A 26,842-nucleotide genomic window follows, 5' to 3' on the forward strand; every position below is an offset into this window, starting at 1 on the left:
TGATTTCTTAGTAACAATTTTATGTTGAATTTGGTTCATTGAATTTGTTTTGTTCCTATATGATGCTTCACATTATTTTTAATATTCTGTTTTCTGGTGTTATAATGAAGTCTCTGGGTTTGTTTTGTGGGGAGATTACTAGAATATTTTTTTCTATTTTTCTTCTTTCTTCTTATACCCAGAGCACTGGACGGGGATTCAGGAGACCTGGGTTCTATTCAAAGCTGTGTCACTTTCCTGCTGGGTGACTTTGGGCAAGTCGTTGCCTCAGTTTCCCCATCTGTAAAATGGGAATAAGGATGCCTCCTTTGCAAAGTGGAGTTAGGTATTTAGAAATAAGCTGACAATAATTACTTAGGAGACTAGTGAAAATGGTTTAAGTGAATCATAAACAAAAAAATCTGAATTATTTTTAACAATTAATACCAAAAGCCTCATTAATCAGAGACATGACCTGAGTTGCTACATTCAGCTCCAAACCCAGAACAAAAGTGCCTCAGATTTGAGGGTGAGGAGTTGCCTGTCTGTTATGTCGACATTATTTCTACCTAGTCACAGATTTCCACATGGACTGTTCTCTCAATTATTCCTCTTTTAAGCCACACAGTTGCAATACTTATTCTTTCTTAAACAGCTGTTCATGTAAACTCTGTTCCCAAAGTGACATTCCTGAAAATAGCCCAGGTCTGCTCTAACGTACTCTCATGTCGTTCAATGGGCTTCTCCTCAGCCCAAAATAGCTGAATTCAAAGCTGTTCAGCACCCTCCCAGCCCCCAGCCATGCCCTTGATATGCCCCTACACTGGGTATTGTGAAGGAGCTGGTGTACATAAACCCTGCACTGAGAGAGTTGCCCAGAAGCTCTCTAGCCCCTTTATACCACCAAATGACTCTGGAGATGTAGTAAGCTGGCTGCAAACAGCTTCTGCAGATATCAAATGCCTCAGCATTTCTTGGGTATTTAACTACATTATTCCCTGTTGCATATCATGGGCTTCCATGTAAATGATCTCGTCAATCAGTCTAAAAATAACATCTGAGCACTGGATAAGCCCCTTGTACACTACGCAACATATAAATCTTATCTTTGATTTCCAATGCTGGATTTGGGCATTCAAACAATATATGGAGAGTTCCTCTTGGCAACACTGAGCCATTATTTGAAGGAGACGTGTGAAAACAGAGCAATTACTTTGTAACACAAAACATTTCACCATAGATTATCCAGGATGGAATACGATATGTGAAGAGAAAACGTTTGTGAGCATTTCTCAAATGGAAAGGAAACAGGCTTCTGCAGAGCAGCATATGCCAGCGTCTGAAATTTTAGTCTTTCCCCATCAACAAACATATAAAAATTTAACATCTGTGTTATATAATCCTCCTACTCTGCATCCAGAAGGCACTGAGGGCTCATTAAATATTTGACTGCTGCTGCATAATAATTGGATTGATTGGATCTTCTTCTTTTTTTAATTCTCTTCAATCAGATATACTTGGTGAATGTATTTCCTGCTAATCTTTGCCATTAGGAAAGAAATCAGTTTATGATCATTAATGAGCAATTTTCTTCTTAGCCTTAAATTTTTTTTTTATTATCAGTTTGTTTGGATAATGAGAAATTAATCTTCGTTCCTTCCTTCCCCCTGCACTCAGCCTGGTCACTGAATTGTGTTATCTGTGTTAGTTTGGAGAATGTTAATAAAAGAAATTCCCCAAAGGGAGATTCTTCTGGGAATCAGCAGAGAAACGGGAAAAATGGAAGTGGATTGGAGGTCTGCATCTACATACAGACTTCCCCAGTGCTCAGGGGAATCTGGGGGTTTCGCGTTTGGCCCATTATAGAGATTGGAGGTAGTTGTGAAGTGTGGACACAGATTGGAGCTTCATCAAAGTTCAGGGATGGTTGGTTAGGACACATCGCGAATGAACATCTTTATTAGGAGACAACGATACTAATTCTGATCTTTTGCAGGACCCTGTAGAGGAAACAAGAATGCAGTCCATAGTTCTCTCACAGAGCCAGGCTCTATGGAATAGGTCACCCAGTACTTACAGGTGAAAGGACACCAAACATATCCTGTACGACCTTTACTCTTCTCTATTCCCTTATCAGTTATATATGAAGAACTCATACGTACTACTTCTGTAGGAAAATATTTGTACTATCCACAATCCTGTTCATTGTTAATAACTGAAAACCAAAACCACGCTCACTCTGCATATGGGCATTTAAGAATGGTATAAATGAGCTTATTGCCCCCACGCCAGTGCTCACTAGTATCAAACGACCATCCCTCTTCAGCACAGTGTAGCTACTGAATGGTCTACAAGAGTTTTCATAGCTCCAGGGAAAATACTCTGCTGCTGACCCCTCTGTGTTAAAACCTGCACTATTATCAGCAATTGTGTTTCTATGGAAAATTACAGGAAAAAGGTGGCCTTTGAGATAGCTAAGTCCTTCCCCCATTTAGCTCTTTGATGGTGAGGACCATGAGAAGAATTCAGCTCTCAGTTTTACTGATGTAGATTAAGTCAGTGGAGTTACTCAGACTTCCAGTTTCAATGAAAGTAGAATTGGACCTTGAACTGTACTTGGGATTGGAATGGCAGCCTATGTAAAGTGTGAAGAATTGGTATTTTTTGCTCTTGGCAGTACCTTCCACTTAGCAGACAGGATGCTGCATGCTGTACCATCTATAGTTTGTGATCCCACCTTGTGGGTTAGGCCAAGATATGTTATGTTGCAATGATCCTCCCTGGAGGAGACAAAAGCTTGGAATACTGTAATTGGGGCATCAGAAGGGAAGAACATAGTGAAATCTGACATTTCTGGGAATTGCTACTATAGGGGCATCTAAGCTTAGTTTAAGAATCCATTTAAGAGCCCATAAAGTTTAGCACCTCCTGGACAACTGAAGAACATACACCTCAGTAAAAGGAGAGGTCATATTTCCTGCTATTTCCTCCAAGTGCTTCCTTCTTTTTCATCAGCATCACATCCATCTTATCTGGAATAAGCTTAACACAACTATTTTTCATTTAGATCCCAAATTTTGTTAGACCCTGGGACAGCAAGAAGGTGACCCCACTTTCAGCACTAAAGGGGACTGAGATTCATGCTGTGTGTCATTAGTGCATTGATGACAAAATAGTCCATACTTTCACACGCTCTCACTCGGCAGTCTCACATATATGCTGAATAAGAGAAGTGATACGACTGAACCCTGCAGAACACTGCGACCAAGACTCCCATAGTCTTCAAGGGGCTTTCAACAAGGCTTATACTGAGGATGAGTACAGTAGCTACCTCTACCTCTATCTCGCTCTCTCTCTCTTTTCATCTTGGTTTATCATGCTCTGTGCTACTCAGTTCCTTGTTTTAAATGGGATAAAATGAAAATGGACCTTCGTGTCTATAGGAAAATTTAAAAAGTTTGCATCAAGTTTCATGGAGCTATTATGGCTTTACTTCTTTAGAATTGCAATTTAGATTTTGTTTCTATTGGCACAATGTTATGAGAATCAATTTAATATATTCATTGCATTTTTAAAACAGCATTTTCCTGCCAGAACTGCCGTCTACTTTGTGCTATTCAGATATTCTGCTCTTTGATTAAAATAATCAGGTCTAGTGCCCAAAATAAACAAGAGCAGCATTTTATGGTTCTAAAGCTTTTCTTATTTTATTACGTCAACAGGTATAAATGACTTTAGTTACCTGCACACAAACTGCTTTGAGCTATCCATCTATGTGGGCTGTGACAAATATCCTCATGAGAGCGAGTTACCTGAAGAATGGGAAAACAACCGTGAATCCCTGATTGTTTTTATGGAACAGGTATGAAAGAGAATACCTTTCCCAATTAGAATTCACTTTGGAAGGGGCCTAAGTGAAAGTCTTAATTTGAAGTTACTGTAGCCTGCTGTGTTTTCTGGTAGGTAAGTTTCCAGTCCAATGGACCCATACAGTTTTCAGAGGTACTTACTATAACCTTGCTATTCCCCCAGGTTGTTCACAAATTACCTTCTACCTGATCCTGCAGAGACATGCTAAAGAGTTCAGAACTGTGCTGATTCCTATAGGAGCTCTCAGTGGGTTGCCCTCCACAGCTTTTCAAATCAGCCGATGGGATTCAGACACATATCTTCCATTAGCTTAATTATTTATCTTCCATTGGTTCTCATGCTGCTTTGGAAATCTCAACCACAGCGTTTACATTGCATTACGGGTAGAGTCCAGATTTGACCTTTAAAATCCAGAGTGCTCCTGCTAAAAAGAAACTGAGAAACTTTGTACAAATACCTACACAACTAGCCATCATTTAAAACACTAGAAAAATCTTAATATACTTTCTTATCCAAAGTTTTCCAGTCCTCCATACACCCCTGGTGATCTCACAGGGCTAATATGTTTTATTTCAGTTTAGTAAAACCCTATGTGGTAGCTAATTCTTTCACTAAAGGTTTCACTTATGATCTGTGTTTTGAATTATGAACATTTTTGGCATTTATCATAGAAACCTTACCCTTCAAAATTACTGGCAGAATTTTTCAAACATCAGACTATTTTAGTTTAAGTGGACAAAATAATGAAGCATGTTAAAATTTTACCAGAATGCAGTGCTTGATTAAAAACAATCGCATGAAAATCCCTTTGACTTGCTACTTTTAGTTGTTTTATCTGGCTCTCTCTTATGTTCATAAGTGTAGAAGCTCTAAAAAAAAAGTGAAGTCAAAAGTGGCTGATGCCTAGAAAGTGAATTTTATGTTGATAGTGATATTTCAAAACTATATTATTTGCAAAGAAGATAAAAAAACTAACCGATCCTGTTGACATACATATATTTTATATGCATTGAGAATGCATACCATTTTACCTACTGCAATATGCAGACATGGGGAGAAGGCTCAGATTTTACATTTGAGAAAAAAATGTTCTTTTTAAATTTGGGGCTAGATTAATTATATCTTTCATCCAAGATTTCTGGCGGAAGAGAACATAGTCATTATCAAGTTAATGATTTGCTTTCTCATGCAGATGTGACTGTTTGATGATTTGATGATCATATTTGGTTTTCACTGTTGTGTAATAGGTATCCATTTATTTGTTCCACTACTAGGTCCACCGGGGCATCAAAGGCATGGTAAGGGATTTATCTGGAAAGGGAATTCCAAATGCCATTATTTCAGTAGAGGGTGTTAACCACGACATTCGCACAGGTAAAAAAAATGCTGCATTCTGAACCATCTGAACCATCTGACCTTCTCGGTTAAGTTAGGATATGGTGTGTTGCAGTGAGGAGACAAAGGCTTGGAATGCTCTGTTTGGGACATCAGAAGGGAAGAACATAGTGAAAGTTGACGTTTCTGGGAATTGCTACTATATGGGCATCTAGGCTTAGTTTAAGAGTCTATTAGCTTTTAAGAGCCCATAAAAGTTTAGCATCTCCTGGACAACTGAAGATTAGACTCGATACGTTTATGGAGGAGATGGTATGATGGGATAACATGATTTTGGCAATTAATTGATCTTTAACTATTCATGGTAAATAGGCCCAATGGCCTGTGATGGGATGCTAGATGGGGTGGGATCTGAGTTACTACTTATATCAAACGACCATCCCTCTAATTCTTTCCTGGGCATTTGGCTGGTGAATCTTGCCCATATGCTCAGGGTTTAGCTGATCGCCATATTTGGGGTTGGGAAGGAATCTTCCTCCAGGGCAGATTGGAAGAGGCCCTGGAGGTTTTTCACCTTCCTCTGTAGCATGGGGCATGGGTCACTTGCTGGAGGATTTTCTGCTCCTTGAAGTCTTTAAACCATGATTTGAGGACTTCAATAGCTCAGACATATGTGAGAGGTTTTTCGCAGGAGTGGCTGGGTGAGATTCTGTGGCCTGCGTTGTGCAGGAGGTCAGACTAGATGATCCTAATGGTCCCTTCTGACCTTAATATCTATGAATCTATGACATACACCTCAGTAGAAGGTGAGGTCTATTTCCTGCTATTTCCTCCAAGTGCTTCCTTCTTTTCCATCAGCATGACATCCATGTACACAAATCAGTAGATCTATTGCAAACAAATATAGGGCTGCATTGTAACTTTACAGTCTTCCCCGAGGAAGGGACCGCACATAGCTCCAGTGCCCTAGGAGCACACCAGAGAATGAATTGTCACTCAATTCCCCTGGTCTGGAGGAGGCATAAGTAACTTCGCTCCTTTTCATGGAGTGGCTACTCTGACCAGAAGGTAGGGAGGGGAGCCAGGGCTCCTCCCGCTTCTTGTCCTTCTCCTCCCGCTCCCTGCCTACTTGCTTGTAGTGGTGGGTATTGGGTAAGTAGGCCCTGCTCTCTCCAACACAGTTGAAATCACAGTCTGAACAAGGGAGGCCTTACTCCCATGTGTGGTCAAGTGAGGGCGGTGACTGTCTAGCCAAAATTAATTAGAGCACCATTAACAATAACAAAGGGTGCTTCTGTGGTTATTACTCGTTAAGGGAACATGAAAGATTTAGAGGTCTAGTTTGGATGAGCATGAAAAGGTGAAGCAGCTGCTGTAGGAAGGGAGGAACCTCATGCTCTTCAGAGGTTTGCAGTTCCACTGTGCACGCTTGGTGGAATCTCCACAGCGTTCAGTGGGGCCCGGTGGAAGGGTTACTTCACACAGGGTGAATTGCACTCATAGAGCATTGCTGATCCAGATTTCTATTAAAAAAAGAAAGTTAATAAATGTGTGCATTCAGTATTTTCACAGTATTAATTAAGCAAATGTGAGCCAGCAAATTCAGAATGCACCCAGGGCTATTCAGAGGGAGTTAGATCAAACATCTGGACTTTTCCAAAGTACTTTTGAACTAGTTTACTATTATTATTATTTATTTGTACTGCAGTCATGTCTAGGGCACCCAGTCATAGACAAGTGTCCCTTTGGGCTAGGTGCTGTGCTAATACAGATGGAACAGGTGGTCTCTGCCTTGAGGAGCTCACAGTCTATGATGAGCAACAACAGATGAAGGAACACCAGGAAATGATACCGCAGTAATGATTAGCATAATAGACTGTCCCAGCACAGTAACTGCTTAATAGTTGTCAGGATTTTTGTAGGCGTCACAACAGAAGACCGTTTTACTGAGGAATTTGAAAGAGGACAATGAGGTGGCTTTGCAGATGTTTATGGGGAGCTTTGCCCAAGAGTGAGGTACAGCATGAGAGATAGCATAGAAGTGTGTGTTTGAAAATTTAACAAGTGGGTGAGGAAGACTGGCATTATTGGCAGAGCAAAGGTGAGAGCTGATTTTTGATAGCATATGAGAGGTGGTAGGTAGGGTGGGGCTAGCCTCTGAAGAACCTTGTAAGTGAAGGTGAGTAGTTTGATCTGGTAGGAAGTGGAGAGTCAATGATGGGATGGAAAAGGAGAGGTGATACGATCAAAGAAACAAGCCAGGAAAAGGATCTGTGCAGCAGCATTTTGAATGGATTGAAGTGGGGGCAAGATTGCATTTATCAAGGCCAGGGAAGAGGATGTTGCAGTAGTCGAGAAGTCAGGTGATGGTGACTAGATAAGAGTTTTAGCTGTGTGGCTGTAGAGGATAATTCCAGATCTCAGAGATGTTATGCAGGAAGATATAGAAAAATGTTGATGTCTTTGATATGAGTATCTAGACAGAGTGCTGAAAAGAAGATAATATTCAGGTTACACCCCAGAGTGATACGAAGGAGGATGGTCCTCAATCACTGAAAAAGGAAAGAGAGTCTGGTGTGAAAGTTGAGCTCTGTTTTGGACACGTTGAGCTTAGTCTGATGGCTGGACATCCACAAAGAGACATAAAACAGGCTGAGATTTTAATTGGACAGAAAGAGACAGGACCAGAGTGGAGAGGTAGATCTGTGAGTTGTTTGCATTGAGATGACAGGGAATAGCATTAGCTCTGATGCTGAAAAATATAATTCTTGCAAAAAGCACCCCTAAACCAATACCGGTTCTATCAATCTCAGAAATACCATATGCAGAGGTGGTAATTTTGTAAACAAATGTAAGGATATGATGTCCATATACTCAAGGGTTGGTTTGGTATTAGAATGAGGGAAAGCAATTAGCAATGTGATATACTGGGTATTTCATTATCTACCCATCATTGAATTTAAGATCTGCTTATACAGTTGTATGACATAATTAACCAATGGGGGGCTATGGAATACCAGGAACTCCAGCAGTTTTAGGTAAGCAAGTTCTGAGTCTCAGATATCTACTATTTTAGGTTAGCTGACTCAATAATATCAGCAAATTTAGCTCAGTTATGATAAGTTTTATTTCAACTTTACTATGTCTCTGCTGTGAGAGAAAACATTGAATTGCAGATATTTAGTAAGGCAGTTATGTCTTCTTTATATATTTCAAAATGGGGCCACTGGAAAACAAAAGAGGGAATGAAAATAATCAGTTGTTTTTCCACTAACCTAGAAGGCTGTCATAAACTGTAGGTTATATTACTCTGGTAAATGTTTACTGGGAACTGAATAAATGCAATGGATGATTATTCCAATCCCTCAATATACTGGGTTACATTAGATACCACACTGGAGAATAGTGGATGATTTAGAGAAAATGCAAATCTGAGTGCATATGGAGAAGAATCCCACATGAATGTATAACAACAGAATTATGGAAGACCCCACAATCTGCTCTGTAAACACTCATGGACTTTGAGGAAGTTTAGGTGCAGGTCTGAATCAGAATTGTCTGGTTAAGGTTCACTGCTAACTATTAATAATAAAAAGAGAAAGTATAATTGTTATTCTTTTCCATAATCTGGGAAGTGTAAAAAATTGATACTCGTATTTATAGATGGAAACATGGAACTTCTATCTTGCCTTACATTAAATAAATAAAGGGGACGGGCTGTCATTAGTCTTTGAAACTAGAAATTTTATGGGATAGCCACTAAGCTAAAATGATATATATACCTGCAGAGAAAAAAATAAATTATCTCTGTGGGATCTCATTCTTCTCTCTTTTATACCTGTTTAAACTGGGACTATTCCCATTGAAGCAACGGAGTTGCACTGGGTCAAAATTGGTTTAAACAAGAGGAGAATCTGGGCAACTTTCTTTACCTTTCTAAGTTTTGCTTTAAAATGGATTATAGCTATTAAGTTTTTAAAATACCTGCTATTTTCTGACATGTAAATGGAGTCAACTACCCTATTAAGCAGGTGAGAATTGTGTCTACAATAAGCTTTCTATTAACATACATTTGTTCCAGGACATTTCTCCTCTTCCTTCTCTAGTGCAGAAAGAACCTTCTGTTACTTTCACTTAGCGGTACAATGTATCTGATGGGAGTAGGAAGGGGTGACACTGTGCTGATAATATTAATAGGTTAATTGAAATTATTGATTTTGTGAGACCAGGAGCTTGAACACATTGTTCCCTTTTTTTCTTGCTGTACATACAGCTATTGATTGGGCAGAGGTGATGATATGGTTTTATGGTTACATGTGAACTGTGCTCTGTCAGATGACCCTGGGAAATAAGTTCATTAGTTGGATCAACAAATCCGTTTGGACACTTTTTACCTCCACATTTTTCAAAGACCAGCTAGCAGAGGTCATTGGATATCTCTTATTGAGATATAAAATTAAACAGTTATTCTAAATATATTTTATTTATATTTAGGGCCTGATTCCAATGACCTTATTAATGTCAAGTAGCACCTTGCTCCTCTTGTTATTCCATTGGCTCCTTGAGGTGATGGGATTCACACATCTCCATTACCCAGGGCTGTGCATTCTAGCCCTTAGCATTAGGCGCACAGTCCTGTGGAAAAGCTGAACCAGCCCAAAAATAGCCTTGGGAGGCATAACGTGTCAGAGGCACCTTTCTGAGGTACTGTTCCCTCTCTGCATCTCCTGTGTTCCCGGCCTTTACCAGCAGCAAAATGCAACACCACTTGTGCCAGCTCAGCTGTGTTGACTAGTCTGTTGTGGGGGTGGCAGGAGCTGAGACCTGTCCATTCCCTGCTCTAGCGCAGGGGAGGGAGTAGGTGAGTGCACTATGCCCACTTACCTCTGCATACCTAGATACAAGGTCTGCGTAGCTCATATAGAGATGTAAGGATGGCAGGGGTATATTTTAAAGGATTGTGGACACCTCTCTTCTCATTCACGACCCCACGCCCTCTCTCCTTAAACAATCAAAGAACATCCCTGTGGCAACTCCACACATTGCTGTCATGAAAAGTAACTTTAGGAAAGCATCTGATGGATTTTTAGCTGTCTATTAGAAACATTTAGCAGCAGGAAATAAGGAAGAAAAGTCAGCACTGCATGTCCAGCTACCTTTCAGCAGACCCCCTAAAAGCTCCATGGGCGAGCTGTGTCCAGAGATTGCTGTTTTGAGAGCCTCTGGTGTATATAGGATCCTAGCCCATTACAGGGACTCAGTGTCAAGAACATAACCTACACTGCTATCAGTTCTGGAAGGGTTGGTGATTTCTTTGAAATTAAAATGGAAGTGGAATATTTCCCATGTAAAAAGACCATTTTGCCTGTGGCAACCTGCCACACGTGAAGCAAACAATTAGTGATTTACTAATCTCAAAGCTTTTGGTTTATGGTGAGCCACATTTTCTGGTTTTGTTTCATATAGTTTCACACTCATCTCTTGAACACCAAATGTCAAAGTGAAACTTGGTCAAAATTGCAGTATTTCGTTCTCTCTCTCAGCATTTCTCGAGCACCTATTACCACAGTGCCTAGCTTTTGCATGGTTTTCAAAGCAAACCATAAATTAACTCAAGTTTGCCTGAAACTCTTGTAGAAAGCTTTATTTCAGAGAATCTGATAAGAATTTCAGGGTTTGTTACAACATCCAAAACAAAGATTTTGCATCTAACATTTCTCTCTAATTGTTCAGCAGATTTTATTATTTTAGTGGGTTGACTAATAACAATACATTATCTTGAAGCACTGCTGGCTGCTGCCTAGTACTCAACTATTTATGGGTGTACACCATCATTCCTTGGGCAGGCAAATTAACTTCATAGTAGGGCCCTTTGTTGGTAATAAAGCATTCAGATAGATCCTCAGTTGATGTAAATTGGAATAATTCCACTGACTTAATGGAGCTACACCAGCTGAAGATCTGGCCCATTATAATTTATTCCTCCTAATTTTTATTTTATTATCTGTCACATTGTTAACAAGATCAAGGTGCCTTCTGGAGTCTATTTACATATATTCATTTGATATCTTTCGTAGTGTGTGTTGTCATTTTAACTGAGTACACTATCTCTTTATGTTTACCAAAGTACCTCTTAATATTCTCTAAACCCCCCATATTTTTGATCACATGTCTCTACCATCTGTACAGGAATTTTTGATGTAGTTCATTTAGCCCAGAGAATGAAATCTCTTCGTACCCTGAGATTAAATGATGGGTAACAGGAGCAAACTCTTGGAATGAACTCTACTTGTTTTAAAACAGAAAAGAGCTAAATAAGTAAATCCTGCCAGTAGTTTGTATTTAGCTCTATAATTATTTCCTGGTGGTGGTTGAATGTGTAGCTTCTTTTATAGTATTTCTCAAGCTATGCTAAAATACATGACAAATGCTTGTCAGAAATGTGTGGATGCACCAAAGGCTAATTGTGTCGTTAGGCACAACCTTGTCCAAAGTGTGATGCATAAACTGCACCACCAATGCAATATCCTACAAGGCACTGTGGTTAAGAGACATTTCTCCTTTGTTTCCTCTTGCTCCAGAGAAGTAAGTAATTTGCTGCTGGCCTATACAGCACCAAAGTACCAGAGGCAGATTACAGTTATGTGGGGCCTTGGGCCAAAGCACATGGGGGCTGCTCCCCACGCCGTCCCATTTTTCCAGGGCCCCCCAATTGGCCAGGGCCCCTGGCACGGGCTCCATTGACCCAGTGTCTAATCCGCCACTGCAAAGTACGACACCCTTCTGCACCAGCATAGCGGTGCTGGCCAGCATAATGGGGCAGAGTCAGGCTACACTATTGCCCACCCACTTGGTCTGGGAGAAAATACGCCCATTTACTCCTGTGCACTTGGAACCAAAGTGGATTCTCAGGGCCAACCCCAAACCAGCTCTAAGTTCCTGTGGTGGACACTACACCAGTACAGGACAGGCACAGAGAAGCAGAGCTCCATCATAATCCCTCCCCACCTGACTCGCCCCCTACTCCCAAGAAGTGCACAGTAGCCAGATATCAGCAGAGAATATGGCCTATCTCCTCTTTTAAAACACTCTCAAACTGGTTGGTAGAAAAATATGAGCCCTCTTTACTCTACGAGAAGTAACTTGACCAGGTGTGTCAGTTACGTCCTCTTTCACAATAATGCCAGGAGATGATTAGCGCTGTTTTTTGGTTTTGTTCTTTTGCTGATTCCTGCTATGTCAAACCATGATGCCTAGCTTATCTAGCCCCAATATACAATTTTAGATCTTTACACAGATGCAAGATATAAAATATATAGCCCAGCTCTAGCACAGTCTGTCTTCTTCTTCCCAGCATACAATCTTTTCATCTTGATTGTCTTTCATTTTAGCAACATTGTATTGTAAGTCACCCAGGGGCAGGGCCAATAATAGTAATGTCATTTCACATGAATATTACAATAACTCTTCCTGTGGGAGATGTCACATTTCTTTATATATAGTATTACATCCTAGGAAACCTTGAAAATGCACGGCTACAACTCAGGAGGCTTTACTAGGGTAAATTGTAAAACAAATACAATTTTACAGTAAGAAGCTAAGTTTCATTCCCTCTTTCAATCCATTATGAAACATATTTGCTGCTTAAAATAACATCACTAGAAGACCAAAGAATGTCCAAATTATTGGGTAAACATTAAGCCATGGATATCTTCTGTAAGGAAAATCATTAAGGCCCTGATTCAATGAGGTACTGAAACATGTGCTTTGCTGTATCCACGCAAGTAGTTCAATGGATTACAATGGGACTACTCATATCTTTAAAGTTAGGAATGTGGTTAAGTACTATGCTGAAAATCATGGCCTAAGTTACATATGAAATTGCTTTCTGTCGACGAATTGATATTATAAAGCAAAAACATGATTGCTGTATGCTAAGGGCAGCAGTGAAAGGGCCCCCAAGTGGCAAAGGTGGCATATCAAGGAATTATTGTGGGTGTATTTTAATTCAACAAAATATCAAACTGCTAAGATCAAACTTAATTTGCTGATGGTGCTGGGAAACAGGTTATTTTTAACCCTTCTCTCAGCCCTGTGTATATCTCACCTGTCCAGAGAATTCTGTTTGGGAAATCAGTACTATTTTTTATGTACAGTTACAGAAAATTAGGATGGGAAATGAAAACTGTAATGGATTTTCATGGTGGCATTTTGTTTTCATTGCCAGCTTCATTTATGTTTCCATGGTGAGGGCTACATAGTCACACATGGGAGCAGCCAGGCCTAGGCTACTTTTCCAAATTGTGACTTCACTTGGAATCAAGCACGTCTTTTTTTTTTTTCCCCCCCCATTTAAAGGTCAATAAAAAGGCTCCAATGAAAGAGCAGTGTTTTGCTTAAAACATTCTGTTATTGAGAAGCAGGGCATTGTCAAGCAAATGCTACATATGCCAGGGGTCAGATACCTGGGGCCTGTCCTGTTGCTTTGTGTTGCTCTGGTGGCCCAAGACAGCTAGCAGACTGGGCCACCTGCTTGGTGTAGGGGAATCTTTGGGTGAAATAGAGCCAGTGTAGCTAGCCCTATACAGCTCCTCTTATGGCCTCCCATGTTGGGATGTGGCTGGGCATGGGACGTGGCCAGAGCTCCACTACACTCCAGCAATTCTTGAGTGTGGATGAGCCCCCAAAGCTGTTTCAGCTTGTGCCAGGAGCCAAATTGCCACTCAGGTGATCCCAAAATTGGTGGAAAAGAAGGTTGTAAAGAAGGAACACAGCCACCTTTGATGCCTCACTTCTTTCTGGGTCTAGTACCAACCACAGCCAAGGGGAGGTTAACTGGACATGAGGCTCAAGTCCTACATGTACAACTTCAGGCCACAGACCTAACATAGACCTTTATAGTGAATAAGTGTTGACATATCTGTCAAAAGAGCAATAGTCTGAAAATCTTCTTTTCTGATTTCTTTAACAGCGAGTGATGGGGATTACTGGCGTCTCCTGAACCCAGGAGAATATGTGGTCACTGCAAAAGCGGAGGGCTATACCTCTTCCACCAAGAACTGTGCAGTAGGTTATGACATGGGAGCCACTCAGTGTGACTTCACAATCAGCAAAACCAACCTCGCACGAATCAAAGAAATCATGGAGAAATTTGGAAAGCAGCCCATTAGTCTGTCAATCCGACGGCTCAGGCAAAGGGCTAGGCAGAGACGCCAGCAAAGATAGACTACTTTCTCTGTTGTAACACATGGCATTTACAAGCTCTGCTTCAATCAAAACCAATTATAGTAGTAAAAGATACATAGCCAACATTAATACGTTTTTGTCTATTCGAGGAGTTCTAATTAGTGTATTTGTATTGAAGAATCTCTTGAGCTTCCAAAACCTTTTCTCCTCTGAGGTTTTAGGGATACAGTTTTTGTTCCCTGTATACAATCCAGCTAAATGCACATTGGGTGGGGGACCTATGCAGGGTAGTGGAATGGATTCCTCCTCTCTCTGCTGTGCCAACATCACAGTGTCACTGTTTTTCAGGTGTTGCTATGCTGTGGGCACCAGATTTGCGCCTTATTGACTTTTAAGTAACAAAACTGCACAGGAAGGTAGGATGGATTTTCAAGAATAATCCACATCAATTTGGGGGAGAACAAACTAGAGAAATACAGGCCAGCTCCTCAGTTGGTGTAAATCAGCTCCAAAGTTGCTACATTGATTTACACTAGAGGAGGGCCTGGCCCTACATTTTTAGTTTCCTGTCAAAATTCTAAGAATAAACATAATATCCCTTGTATGCTTGGTAGCAAGAATGCAATGGGCACTTTCAAGTACAATTCTGCTAAAACCATCATTATTGCTGTTAAAGCTTTGCCTTACTCAATACGTTCTTATGATTCCTGGAAAAAGATGATCACCAAAGTATCATTCGGAATTGAAGAAAATAAACTTCAAATAGAAAATCTTTGGTGAAAATACATGTCTGCTATATTTAATTTATTTCTTCTTGTCAACAACTAATCTTGTACATGAAGAAAAGAGAGATAAATGGTTGCAGAATCAATAATATACACTAAAAGCAATCATCAACCCTTGCATAATAACTAGTTTTAGTCCATCCTATGGAAGCTATTCCAGCACATACTTGTTCTGTAAATACCATTAAGCAACAATGCTGCCACAGCTGGGACCCAAGGAAATAGCAGGACTCTCATTAAATTCTGTATTATTGAGATGGTTGCATTATTTATTAAGAGCACGAGTCTCTCTCTTTAATATTACTGAAGTATCCAGGGTCAAGCCTTCTTAAATTCCACTCCAAGGTGCATTTAAATTGGGTGGTAAAGCCCCTGGATATTTCAGTCTTCTGGTGCAAATCTTGGTGCACTTTCATTTAAATTTAGAAAAGCAAAGGCTTTCAATGAATTGAATATGAGGTTAGACTAGATGATCACAATGGTCCCTTCTGGCCTTACAATCTATGAATATGTAAAATGAATAATTTAGCCCCCATGTTATTTATTTTGATGTTAAATTTTATTTATTTCACCCTGTCCTCATCCTTTTAGTGTTCAATATGCCACAAATTTTTGTAGTGCCAACACCTAATTGCATCAGCAAAGTTGCCAAGGAAGACCTGGAGATTTTTGCAGCTGAGTAGGAGATTTGTGTGCCTGGAGAGACATGGGGGGGAATTTGGTCAGCAGTGCAATAATTAGTAATGTTGACATTTAAACTGACATGTTTAGGTTTCAGAGCCAGCACCCCTAGTTAAAATAAATGGGGCAGTTCACTCCACACCTATTTAATGTTTCAGGTTGTTGGCAGACTCAAAGCAACACTGAATGAGTTTATACTGGGTTCACCTTTAGAAGGTTATCTTCAAAACCATACAGATTAGAAAGGTACATCTTTAAAAGTAAAAGCCTAGTTCGGGAGCACAATTCTGCTGCAAGGGGTGGATTCCATGGCAAATTCTGAAACCGTGGAATGTCAGAATGTATGTGGCTTGAGGACCGTGGCATCTATTGTTTCCACTTTTTCTTCTCCAGTACTTACTCCTGGTATTGACTTTTGATACTGGATCTTCAACCAAAACATTTATTTCTTACAGGAGGCTTTCTATGTTACAAGATCAGGAATGATTTAACTGGGAATTGGTCCTGCTTCGAGCAGGGGGTTGGACTAGATGACCTTCTGGGGTCCCTTCCAACCCTGATATTCTATGATTCTATGATTCTATGAATGGAAGGGAGTAGTACAGGAGATGAAGGTGCACTTACTTTTCTCAAAATACCCTCCGACCAGCCTCAGAGGTGAGGAGGTTTTGTCTGGGCCAGCAGGGGAAAGAAAATCCTTGGCCCTTTTAAGGATTGCCCCCTCTCACCCCTCTCTTCCCCATGGGCTAGAGGAGAGAAGCTAGGTGGCTGATTAGTTGGACAGAAGGTTGCAGCACAACCTTATTGGCTACCAAAGGGTGCCATTCTGCACTGGGAAGAAAACTCCCTCTCCCTTCCCCTTGGGATTAGAATAGGACTGGGTTGTGGGGCCTTGCTGTGAGCATCATGCTAGTTACTTTTGGGTGCTGGGTAGGAATTTTTCCTTCACTGCCAGATTGGCCTGGGGCCAGTGTGCGGGTTTCTCAACTTCCACTCAGCAGCCCAGGGACCCAATGGGTAGATTAGGTTGTAAAATTCATTTTGTCACAATTTGGTAGGTGCCTAGTGTACATACTTGTTCAATATGGGGTCCGATGAAGTGAGCTGTAGCTCACAAAAGCTTATGCTCAAATAAATTTGTTAGTCTCTAAGGTGCCACAAGTACTCCTTTTCTTTTTGCGAATACAGACTAACACGGCTGCTACTCTGAAATATGGGGTCTGGTTCCCTGGTAAACCAGAACCGGAGGTGGATTAGGAGAAGACATCTCCTAAAAAAGATGGAGAATGGAGTTGGAACTCCTAATGTCTGGTACAATGAGAAGACAACTCCTGTCCCTGCTCCCTTAACCCTCAGGTGAGGGGAGACTGATGGGATTCCAGCAACAGTGCTGGGAATGGTTTAAGAGGTGGGGGGGGCTGTTAGCAGTCCTCCCCCAGGAGATAGAAATTATGGAAGGAGGGATAACTTGCACTGGATGGGTTATTTCTGGATAATTTGCAGATGTGTTTCTTAATAAAGCTGCAGCCTATTTAAACTATATTCCTGGTGTCTTGTCTTGTCTTCCTGTGCTGCCCAGAACAAATATACGTCTGCAGATGGGTACATGCACAAGTATGGGAGCGCGAGTCACCAAAAACTGAAGTTGGAAAGCATAAGGCAGGACTTGTTACTCTGATGCCAATATGGACAAAATAGTTATGGAGATAACTAACAGTGCCTGTATCTGCTCTTGCATATCCAGCCCCTTGGCCCCGCTCCTCACAGACTCAGGGACACTCCAAGCTGGTGCAACTCCTGTGCTCTTTATTTGTGTCCATTTCCCACCACCAGTTTCCTATGATATACAGGCTATTTACCATGGCTTGGCCTAACACAGGCCTGCTCAGGAACAGAGTAGCAGGCTCCTACCTCTCCCTGAGCCTCCCTTCCCTCCTGGTCTCCACCCTCCTTTTCACTCACTTCCTCACAGCCTAATAGCTCCTGCCTAATGAGGCTGGCAAGTACAGTCAGTGATTAGGCAAACCTAGGCTCTTTACCCGGCCCCAATCCATTCTCCCTGATTGGGGTTGGAATGGCAGGAGCTGATTGAGGCTTCCCCAGCAGCACCCTGCCACGCTCCCTTATTCAAATTAAGTTGTACCTTACTCAGTGCACTGGGACTCAGGAGATCCATGTTCCATTTCCAGTTCTGCCAGTCACTTCATCTCACTGCCTCAATTTCCCTGTCTCTAAATGGTGATAGCGATATTTCCTTCCTTTACAAGTGCTTGGAGACCTGTGATTGAGAAGTGCTGAATAAGAACTAAATTTATTATTGTTGTTGTTATTATTATTTAAAAATTCAATTATATCACCCCATGCTATTCTAAGTACCAAACACGTTTTCAAATTTTAAAAGATAAATTAATTATAGATGCGCTGACCACAAAAAAAAAAAAAAAAAAAAAAAAGCCCCACAACACATTGGCAGATTTTAATTTCTGACACAAACAGGCCTGTGTATTTGTGTTTGATAGGTTCAATGTCACGAATTTCTATTATCTTACCTTAACACACTGGTGTTCTTTGAGATGAGGTTTTTGACTAATGTGAGGCAGTTGCACATGAAGTGCCATCAATGCCACCAAAGTATTTCCTCTGGAATTGGTGAACCACTGTCAATTTGAGAATCTACATTACCAAAAAGGTGCAAAACTTATCACAGACATTCATGTCTGAGAACAAATATGCACCACATCCCTATTTATTGGAAGCCAGACTTTGCCTCCATTTGTTCAAATTAAGTAGTACTTTACTCCATGAGAAGTCATGTCTCCTTCATTGAAAAATTTGTACTTAGTAAGTGTATGGAAGGTGGCAAAATCTGCTAAATAATAGTAGTTATTAATACAGATACTTAGGAGCAGAATGTGCACCCCTTTCTCAGTTATCTGTGAAATTCAGAATGCTTTCCAAAGGTGGGTAAACATTATTATTTCCATTTGACAGATGTAGAACCCTAGACACAGAAAGTGACTTGCCCAGAGTTCATGCAATGTGCCAGTGGTAGAGCTGGGTAAAGAAACCAGATCTCCTGATCCACATCTGGGGGCCCCATCTGGTGGATCTTTCCATCTCCCAAAGGCTAGATAACAATATCCCTTCTATTCAGTAGTAGCACCTTACTCTGCAAGTATTCCATTTGTGCCCATGGGACTATTTGCAGAGTAAGGCACCCTGTAGGGCAGAAAATCCCCTACAGTGCAGGTGGAAGTTTAAAGCTCCAAGGGTAAAGTCCTGGCCCTATTAAAGGCCAAGGGAGTTTTGCCATTGAATTCAATGGCTCTAGGATTTCAGCCCAGGACTGTAACTACTTATGCATGCTATACAATAATACTGAACTATGATATCAACTCTTTGTTTCTGTAGTGACTAGGAGATATAATTATTGTTCAAGTTCAGAGACACATTTTGAAGTAGCAGGTGTTACTATCAGAACTAGAGATAGGCCCAAACCACAAGCTTGTGCTGATAAAACCAGACACCAGCATCATGTTTTCCATTTAATCTATATCTTTATAATAGATATTCTCTCTCCTTGAACATTGCATTCTACTCTTTCTATCAACCCAAAGAATGCTATCTGCACTGCATTAGGATGGACACAACCCTACAGTTTTTTCTGTTGGTAGAAATAAAACTCCATAGTATGTATGATTCCTTTTTATTATTACATATCCTTTTCAACATTTACACAAATAAGAAGGACTTTGCTCAAGCTCTATTTGACATTTAAAAAAAAAAAACCAGTCCATTCCAAATAATAGCAAATTCAGCTGCCTAACCGAAGCAAAAGGTTAAAACAAGGAACACCAGCCTTCAGCCATCTCGTCTTTCTCCAAATCCTGGCAGGTATAAAATAAAATAGAAATGCGCCATCTTTCCCTGGGATTTCCATGTACTAATGTCAGTTACAAAAGCACTCACATCCATTCTTGCATTCTTAGCCTCCTTACATATCAGAATCATTGTCACCCTAAGTGTATGTGCATATTTGTTTCACTTTACCTAATTCAATCCAAGTTAGTAACAATTCACATTTCTAAGTGCATTACTGTAATGGTCTTTGTTGTATGAAATTGTACAGACAGATCTCAGCTTGTGTGGAGCAGCCTGGCTCATCTGAAGCCAACAGAGCTGTGTCTGTTTACACCAGTTGAGGAACTGGTCCTTCTATATCAATCTTTACAGAAGCAGAGTTGTTCATCCTTAGTCTGGTATCAATCAGTTGGCAGCAGAAGGGTGAGATATCAGTATTTTAATATCTAATCTATTAGAAGGTTGGGCAGTGGGTGTGTAAAATCAATTTTAAAATGAAGCCAAGGAATATAAATTATGTGCTCACTTATACTAATGGATTTCTCCATCTCTAAATAAAGTCAGTTCAAAGACTCCTATTGGCTTAAATGGGAGCTGCCTCAGACCCTAATAAAATATGGTGTTTTATAGTTCTTAGTTCTCAGAAAATTAAGTTAAAGATGCTGTGGAATCTTTATCCTAGGATCTTCCCAGTTTTGTGTGTTTAAGTCACAGCCATATCCGTATTCGAATGTACTTTCTCTATTTAATTTCCTTTTAAAAGGCCATTTAACTTGAAATGACATTGTTTTATTTCACTTTGACATTGTAACACGGTTTCTGAGCGGTGAAATTGTGCCTGAAGGCAGTGAAGCCATCACATTGAATGAAATCTTTTGCCTGTGCAGATGAGACTCAGAAACGGTAAGCCCGTTTGCCCAGGCTGTTCAGATAGTTTCTATCCACTAGGCACTGATAGGAGCTTTTCTCCTTCTTCCATAAAGTCTACAGAGACTCAGTATTGGCTTGAGTATTGTTTGACATCACATTTCAACCCAATGCAATTGCAAATGGCCATATTTTTCACTCCTAAGTCTTTTAATGTATAGTATTTATACTTATAACTTTTATCCTTCTAATTTATACTTCATAAGCACTGAAGCAATGCATAAAGCCTAATGGAGAATGATGATGAAAATTAAACGGGGGAAAAAATCAGTGTTTTTTTAAGCTACTATAAATGTTTTGGGGTAAAATTATCAAAGTATCTGATTCAGGAGCCTGAATCCCGTTTTCAAAAGGGACTCAGGCACTTAGGAGCCTAAGTCCTATTGCCTTTCAATCAGACTTCGGAACCTAAGGGCCAGATTTTTCAAGATGTTTAGGCACCAAAAAATGCAGATAGGCACCTAGTGAGCTTTTCAAAAATGCCTAGGCAGCTAACTCCCACTGAGAGCCCATGCAAAATGACCTTCTGTGGAATATAAATTGATCATTAACAGAGCTCTTGCTTTTAAAAACTGCCCCTTCCTCTTAAAATTCCATTTCTTTTTCAAATGTGTATTTTATTTTCCCAAGTAGTAATGCTGTTGTTCAGGGAAAGCAGTTGGATGACATTTGCCTCTTTTTAAATATGCTGTAATGTCAGGCACTGGGTATTTTAATAAGTTATTATTTTTTAATCTCACTGGCTTTACAGCAGCTGTTTTGTAAAACTCAATGTGCCAATTATGTCAACATCAAATTCATTCTTATCAACTCAATATTATCCTAGTATCAACAGAATACAGTATTTTAGTATTCAGTGCAAACCATCATTTAAGGATCTTACAAAAGTGAGTCAACCTTATTGTTAGTGAGTATGAATATGAAAAATGGAATTAAATTTTCATACCCTAGATGTGAGAGAATTTCAATAGCTCAGTTAATGAGGATCAATGACAGTCATAATTTCACTTGAATAGACCATAGAGTTTTAAATTCAAGATCTGTTCCTTACCTCAGGAGATCCTGGATCAGATCACATAGATTTAGTTTTTATTACATATCATGTGTTTAAATAATTACATTCTTGTTTAGCAGGATGGGGAGACCTTTAACTCACTGGAGAATGAAAATAACATTTTGTTCATCCTTCAGGGACCTGATCCACCTCTCAGTGACGTCAATGAAAGTTGTTCTACTGACTACAATGAAAGTTGGATCAGGCCCCAAAAACATTTTGTGCAGTGCAAGCAAAACTTGTAAATTGAAGCTACTTCAGTATGATCAATTGGATGGGAAAACTTGAATATTATTCTTGTGGACACTAATTTTAAGAACCCATCTATTTTTATCTGAAGCTGCTTATCATTTAGAAAGGATCATCAGCAATGCTAAATTCTGCCATTTCTGTGTGGCAACTATTTGACGCTCTTGGTTGTTCCAAAATTGAGTTGAAAGTTTCACAAGACTTTCTGAAAGCGTTTCTTCCTTTCCTCTTTCCTTTCAAGCTAGAACCAGGATGTGCAGATATACTCAAAAATGAAATAAATAAATACAAGGTCAGAAAGCGAGAGAAGTTAGTCAAGTTTTTTGGGGAACCTGAGAAAGGTTTTTTGTTTGTGTTTCTATGACCAGTTTGCTTCTTATTTTATGAAAATTACTTTGTCCATCCCTGGTATTTTACTATAAGAGATCCTTCCTCTCCCCACAGCTTCTCTGTGCAGATGGGCATAAGCCGAACAGCAGTCGAATTGCTATGTTCCAGCAGTGCGGGGGGAGAAGAAAGGGAAAGGGAGAGAGGACATACAAAAGATAACCGATGGACTTTGAACCCACCACTAATGTTCAGCAGGAGATGAAGTTGCAGTTAAAGATGCAGGGTCAGACTAGATGATCAGAATGATCCCTTAAAAATAAGAATCTATGTTTAATAGGCTTGAGGAAAACACTATGCTAATATTAGGTATACCTTTTCTTTCCCCTTTTCCATAACTCATCTTACCTCTCTACTGTGGCACAGACCACCATTTAGATTTTTCAGGATTGTGATGTATATATTATCTGTGCATATTAATCAGAGTTAAACCTCTCAGAGATTGTGTCACTCTTCTACCAAACAAACATTTACTAAATGTATCCACTTGTATACATAACAGGTTACTTATAACCTTTGAAACAATTGTGAATATTGTCAATCAAAATTCTTGCTTACCAACTAGACTTTTGGGGAAGGGAGGGGTCTTCAGGTTTTAGTACTTTTTAAAATCACAAATTCAAATGCAAAATATATTATGTGTGCTCACATACGTACATCCTCCTAGGGCTCTTCCTTGGCTGGATTACCGTCACTGTCAGTGGAATGGTGTGTAGACCCTCTTTAGGACACCTTAAAGTTGGGAGACAAGTGATAATCCCACAGTCTTCTTCAAACTCCTCTTGAGATTGTGCAACAACTGTTCAATTTTCATAGCCTACAGCAAATTCTAGTCCTCTTCTCCGATGAGGTGAAGGATCCTACACTCTAAATCCAACAAAACCAGGCAAGTCCCTGAAACATGGTCTCTACAGCAGACCCTTCTGGTCCTCATGTTGTGCCAGTGCTGAATCCTGCAGTCTGGCTCCCACCCTTCCTATTTATAAACCCTTGAGTTCCCATTGTTTCCACTGTCCGAGAGCAACTCTGGGTGTGTTCTACCAGGCAGCGTGGCTACAGTGGAAGTCACCTACATAGCTTTAAACAAGCAGTGAGCAAGCCTACTGACCAGCACACCTATTTTCTGGCTGATTCAAGCCCATCCTGCCTGGCTCTGGCAGGTCTGCAGGCACAGAGTCCCCCAGTACCACAACAAGGAACTATGAGCCCTCCTCACTGTCTCTTCCCTTATTTACAGCACTATATGCTGCAATGCGGGCATGTGGGTACCACATGCATCTTACACATCTATAAAAAACAGAAGTGCAAGTGAATGTATAGTCATGCCAGAGTGTGAGACTTGGAAAGTGAAAAACCCGGTCTCCCTACAGAGCAGGAACGGTATGTGCATTGTCAGTGTAAGCTTCACCATGCTGCCCCACCAATTTGCCTAAGTCACATTCTGGAGGGAAGGTTGAGGCTCTATGATGATTTAATCCCTGGCTCTATTGTTTGTTCTGATGTAGAATTTGTACATTAAGATTGAAACTATGGACTCCGTTTAAATAGGGGACCAAACAACCTTCTGATGGCAATGTCTTCCAGTCACTATCAACTTTGGCCAGCTGTGAGCAGCTAACCTACAGGTAAAAGGCTCTATTTCTCCAAATAATTTGGTAGTAGTGATTTTTAGAACAATTTTGGTAAGAATCCTGAAAATTAGCTCAATGAACTGGCAAATGCCATGAACTTTATCAAATCTGTCTTTCTAATGGAAAGACCACCATTTCAATGGGCATTATGTGGATTGTACCATGGACATCTGCATTAACTGTTCCCATGTCACACAAAATTTCAAGTGAGATCTATCATGAATCATGCATTAACCATGTACTATTGGCTCTCGATATAAAAAAATTCCATTGTGTAAAAAGAATTATGTTAAGATAACACTTAATGGTTTCACTGTAAATCTCATTCTCTGCTGTAGATAGACTTCAGAAATATACGTGACTAATAAAAGTCCCAAAATTCTCAACTTAATTTTCCCATCTATACAGCTAATTCAAATCCACAGCCACATCTCATAAAGTAACCACACTAATGCCAAGAGAAATTTCATCATCTCAAGTCTGACATCCAAAAATGGAGGCATCTGAAGTCAGTGGCCACTTTTGATAATTTGACTGTAGTTGTAAAACCCACCTAGCTCTTCGTCTAATAGCAAATCTTTTTTGCTTTGTTGTTGTGAAATGCTAAACTACTTTGCTTAGTGAAAAATTGCCTTGAGAAGTTATTTAGGCTCCAGGCTTGACTTTGAAATTTTGCAGTAGGATTTCATTACACAATACTGGTTAATATCTTGTACCCTGCTAAACGTGTCCACAAGTAGTTTAATGAGTGCAAATCACTCTCCATTTCAACCTCAATAACCCCAGCACTATCAGCTTTAAGTGAAGTGCAGAACACACACAGTTTAGAGCAAATCCAGCATAATAAAGTCAGTTTCTGAGTAATGAAAAGCATTCTTACAAATTAAATGATGAATTCCTATTTTGGCTTCAAGAGCAATCTATCATTCCTTAAAGCAATGAGACACTCCAGAGAGTACATTTCACACGTCTATGTCTCAGGCGTATTATGAATCATTTGGCTATGGGATGATTCTCTATTAACATATTGCAAATCAAACTTAATAGGCACTTGGAAATGTACTGAATTTCAGCTGGCCCAATTGCTTGGTGGCTATTAGCTCTACAGCCTGGGATACCTAGTTAAAAGCAGGCTATCACATATTGAAGCAGCAGGTGCTGGGATTATTACTTCATTTACTTGATGCACTCCACTAGCCGCTGTTTGAGAAAAATATTATGGGCCAAATCCTCTGATATAAATATATATCGGTGATATAAATCGGTGTGACCAGGTTAAAAGCTGGACCTCCCATTTTCTGAAAGGAAACTGTCAGCTTTCTCAGGTTCAGTGCTTGTGCTGTGAGGCAGATGAATGCAGGAAGACAAGAAATGCTTTGAAGGAGAGAAAAACTGAAGCATGGTAATGTGGATTCTAATCAAAAGCTTATACACACCATTTTGTGCTGCAGTGTCTCCAGAACACACTTGCTCATGAGTTTTCAAAGACTCTCTGCTTTTGACCCTTTTATCCAGTTAACAAGTATCACAAGAGCAGTATTTCTAGGGGCATTTCAGGTTTGTAGATTCTGAACCAAACCAGGAAGTGCAGAAGCACACACAATGTGGCACCTCTTCCCAAATGTTAACTAAAACATTACAATTACGCCCCCCCCCCCCCCCCCCAAAAAAAAGTTCTGTTTAATTTTGGAGAAAAGTTATGATATCCTCAGTCACTTAGCTATCCCACCAGTGTTGACACAAGTGGGACTATTTGCATGCTTCAGTGCTTGCCACCATGAGTAAGGATTGCACAGTCTATGGTTAGAGCTGGGTGCAAGATCCGTGTGCTATCCAAACAATCTTGAACTTTTGTGTTTCTGGTCAGGTAGGAAAGGGTGTGGAAGTTTACTGGAAATCCAAACACACCTATGGATCAGAATTTTGCAAACAATATCTTTTCAGTTGGCTGAACCAAACATCTACATTTGGACAACACCAATTGTGGGGTGCTGAAAATCTATATTGATTTGCTGTCACTTGGGCCCATCTCAGATCATTGTGGTGATGGGGGTGGAAATTATGAGAAACAATTTAAAGTATTAAGAAAGAAAGGAAAAATATAAAGAGTCTCTTATGATCAAAATTGGTAGGTCAAATATGGCACCTAGGGCTCTATTCCTGACTCTGTCACTGGCCTGCTGGGTAAGTCATTTACCTCTCAGTGCTTTCGATTCCACATCTGTAAAAGAGGAATAATGATTCTGACCTCCTTTGTGAAGTGCTTTACAAACAATGGATGACAGGAAAGCTAGGAGGTATTTGTTTTTATTTACATATGCATGTGTACATGTATTATATATAAAGTATACATTATGATTGCTCTTGTGCTTGATCCTCATTGCTGTCTTTATTCTGGAGCTGATTTCCAGTTTGTCCCTTAAAGACCAGGAACACAAGAGAAGGTACAGGAAATTCACTCAATCTTTGTGGGTGGAAATCACAGGACAAATATACAGAATGGAGAAAGAGGGCAGGAAGGCAGAAGGATCGGTGAAAATACTCTAGGGCAAAGGAAAGCAGATTTTTTTTTATTTGTATAGTACAAACAGCCTGGATTCAGAAAATGAGGTAAATTAAGCATCTACATAATGGCTATAATCACTTTACAAGTGGGGCCACGAGTCAGACCAAGAAATACGTGAGAGACTGTGTGGTGTCAAGTATCAGGGGGTAGCCGTGTTAGTCTGTATCCACAAAAACAACGAGGAGTCCGGTGGCACCTTAAAGACTAACAGATTTATTTGAGCATAAGCTTCCGTGGGTAAAAACCCCACTTTTTCAGATACATGGAGTGAAAATGATGGTGTAGGGTAGTGAGCACAGGACCTGGACCACCTGAATTCTAAATCCAACTC

At 40.1% G+C, this 26,842-nt stretch overlaps 2 protein-coding genes across 4 annotated transcripts in view; one reads left to right on the forward strand and one right to left on the reverse strand.

Moving 5' to 3' along the window:
- CPXM2 (carboxypeptidase X, M14 family member 2) overlaps positions 1 to 16,303 on the forward strand; it is a 104,065-nt gene extending 87,762 nt beyond the window's left edge. For all 3 annotated transcript variants that reach the window (XM_074959203.1, XM_074959202.1, XM_074959201.1), the window contains 3 exons: positions 3,702 to 3,841; positions 5,124 to 5,223; positions 14,156 to 16,303. In XM_074959203.1, the coding sequence (XP_074815304.1) occupies positions 3,702 to 3,841; positions 5,124 to 5,223; positions 14,156 to 14,409 (494 nt within the window). In that variant the 3' untranslated portion in view covers positions 14,410 to 16,303. The remainder of the gene's footprint in view (positions 1 to 3,701; positions 3,842 to 5,123; positions 5,224 to 14,155) is intronic.
- The window catches only part of GPR26 (G protein-coupled receptor 26), a 101,695-nt gene that overhangs the window by 19,399 nt on the left and 55,454 nt on the right, over positions 1 to 26,842 (reverse strand). The window lies entirely within an intron of this gene.

This window comes from Natator depressus, chromosome 7 (genome assembly GCF_965152275.1).
Source record: "Natator depressus isolate rNatDep1 chromosome 7, rNatDep2.hap1, whole genome shotgun sequence".
In the NCBI taxonomy this organism is placed as follows: Eukaryota; Metazoa; Chordata; order Testudines; family Cheloniidae; genus Natator; species Natator depressus.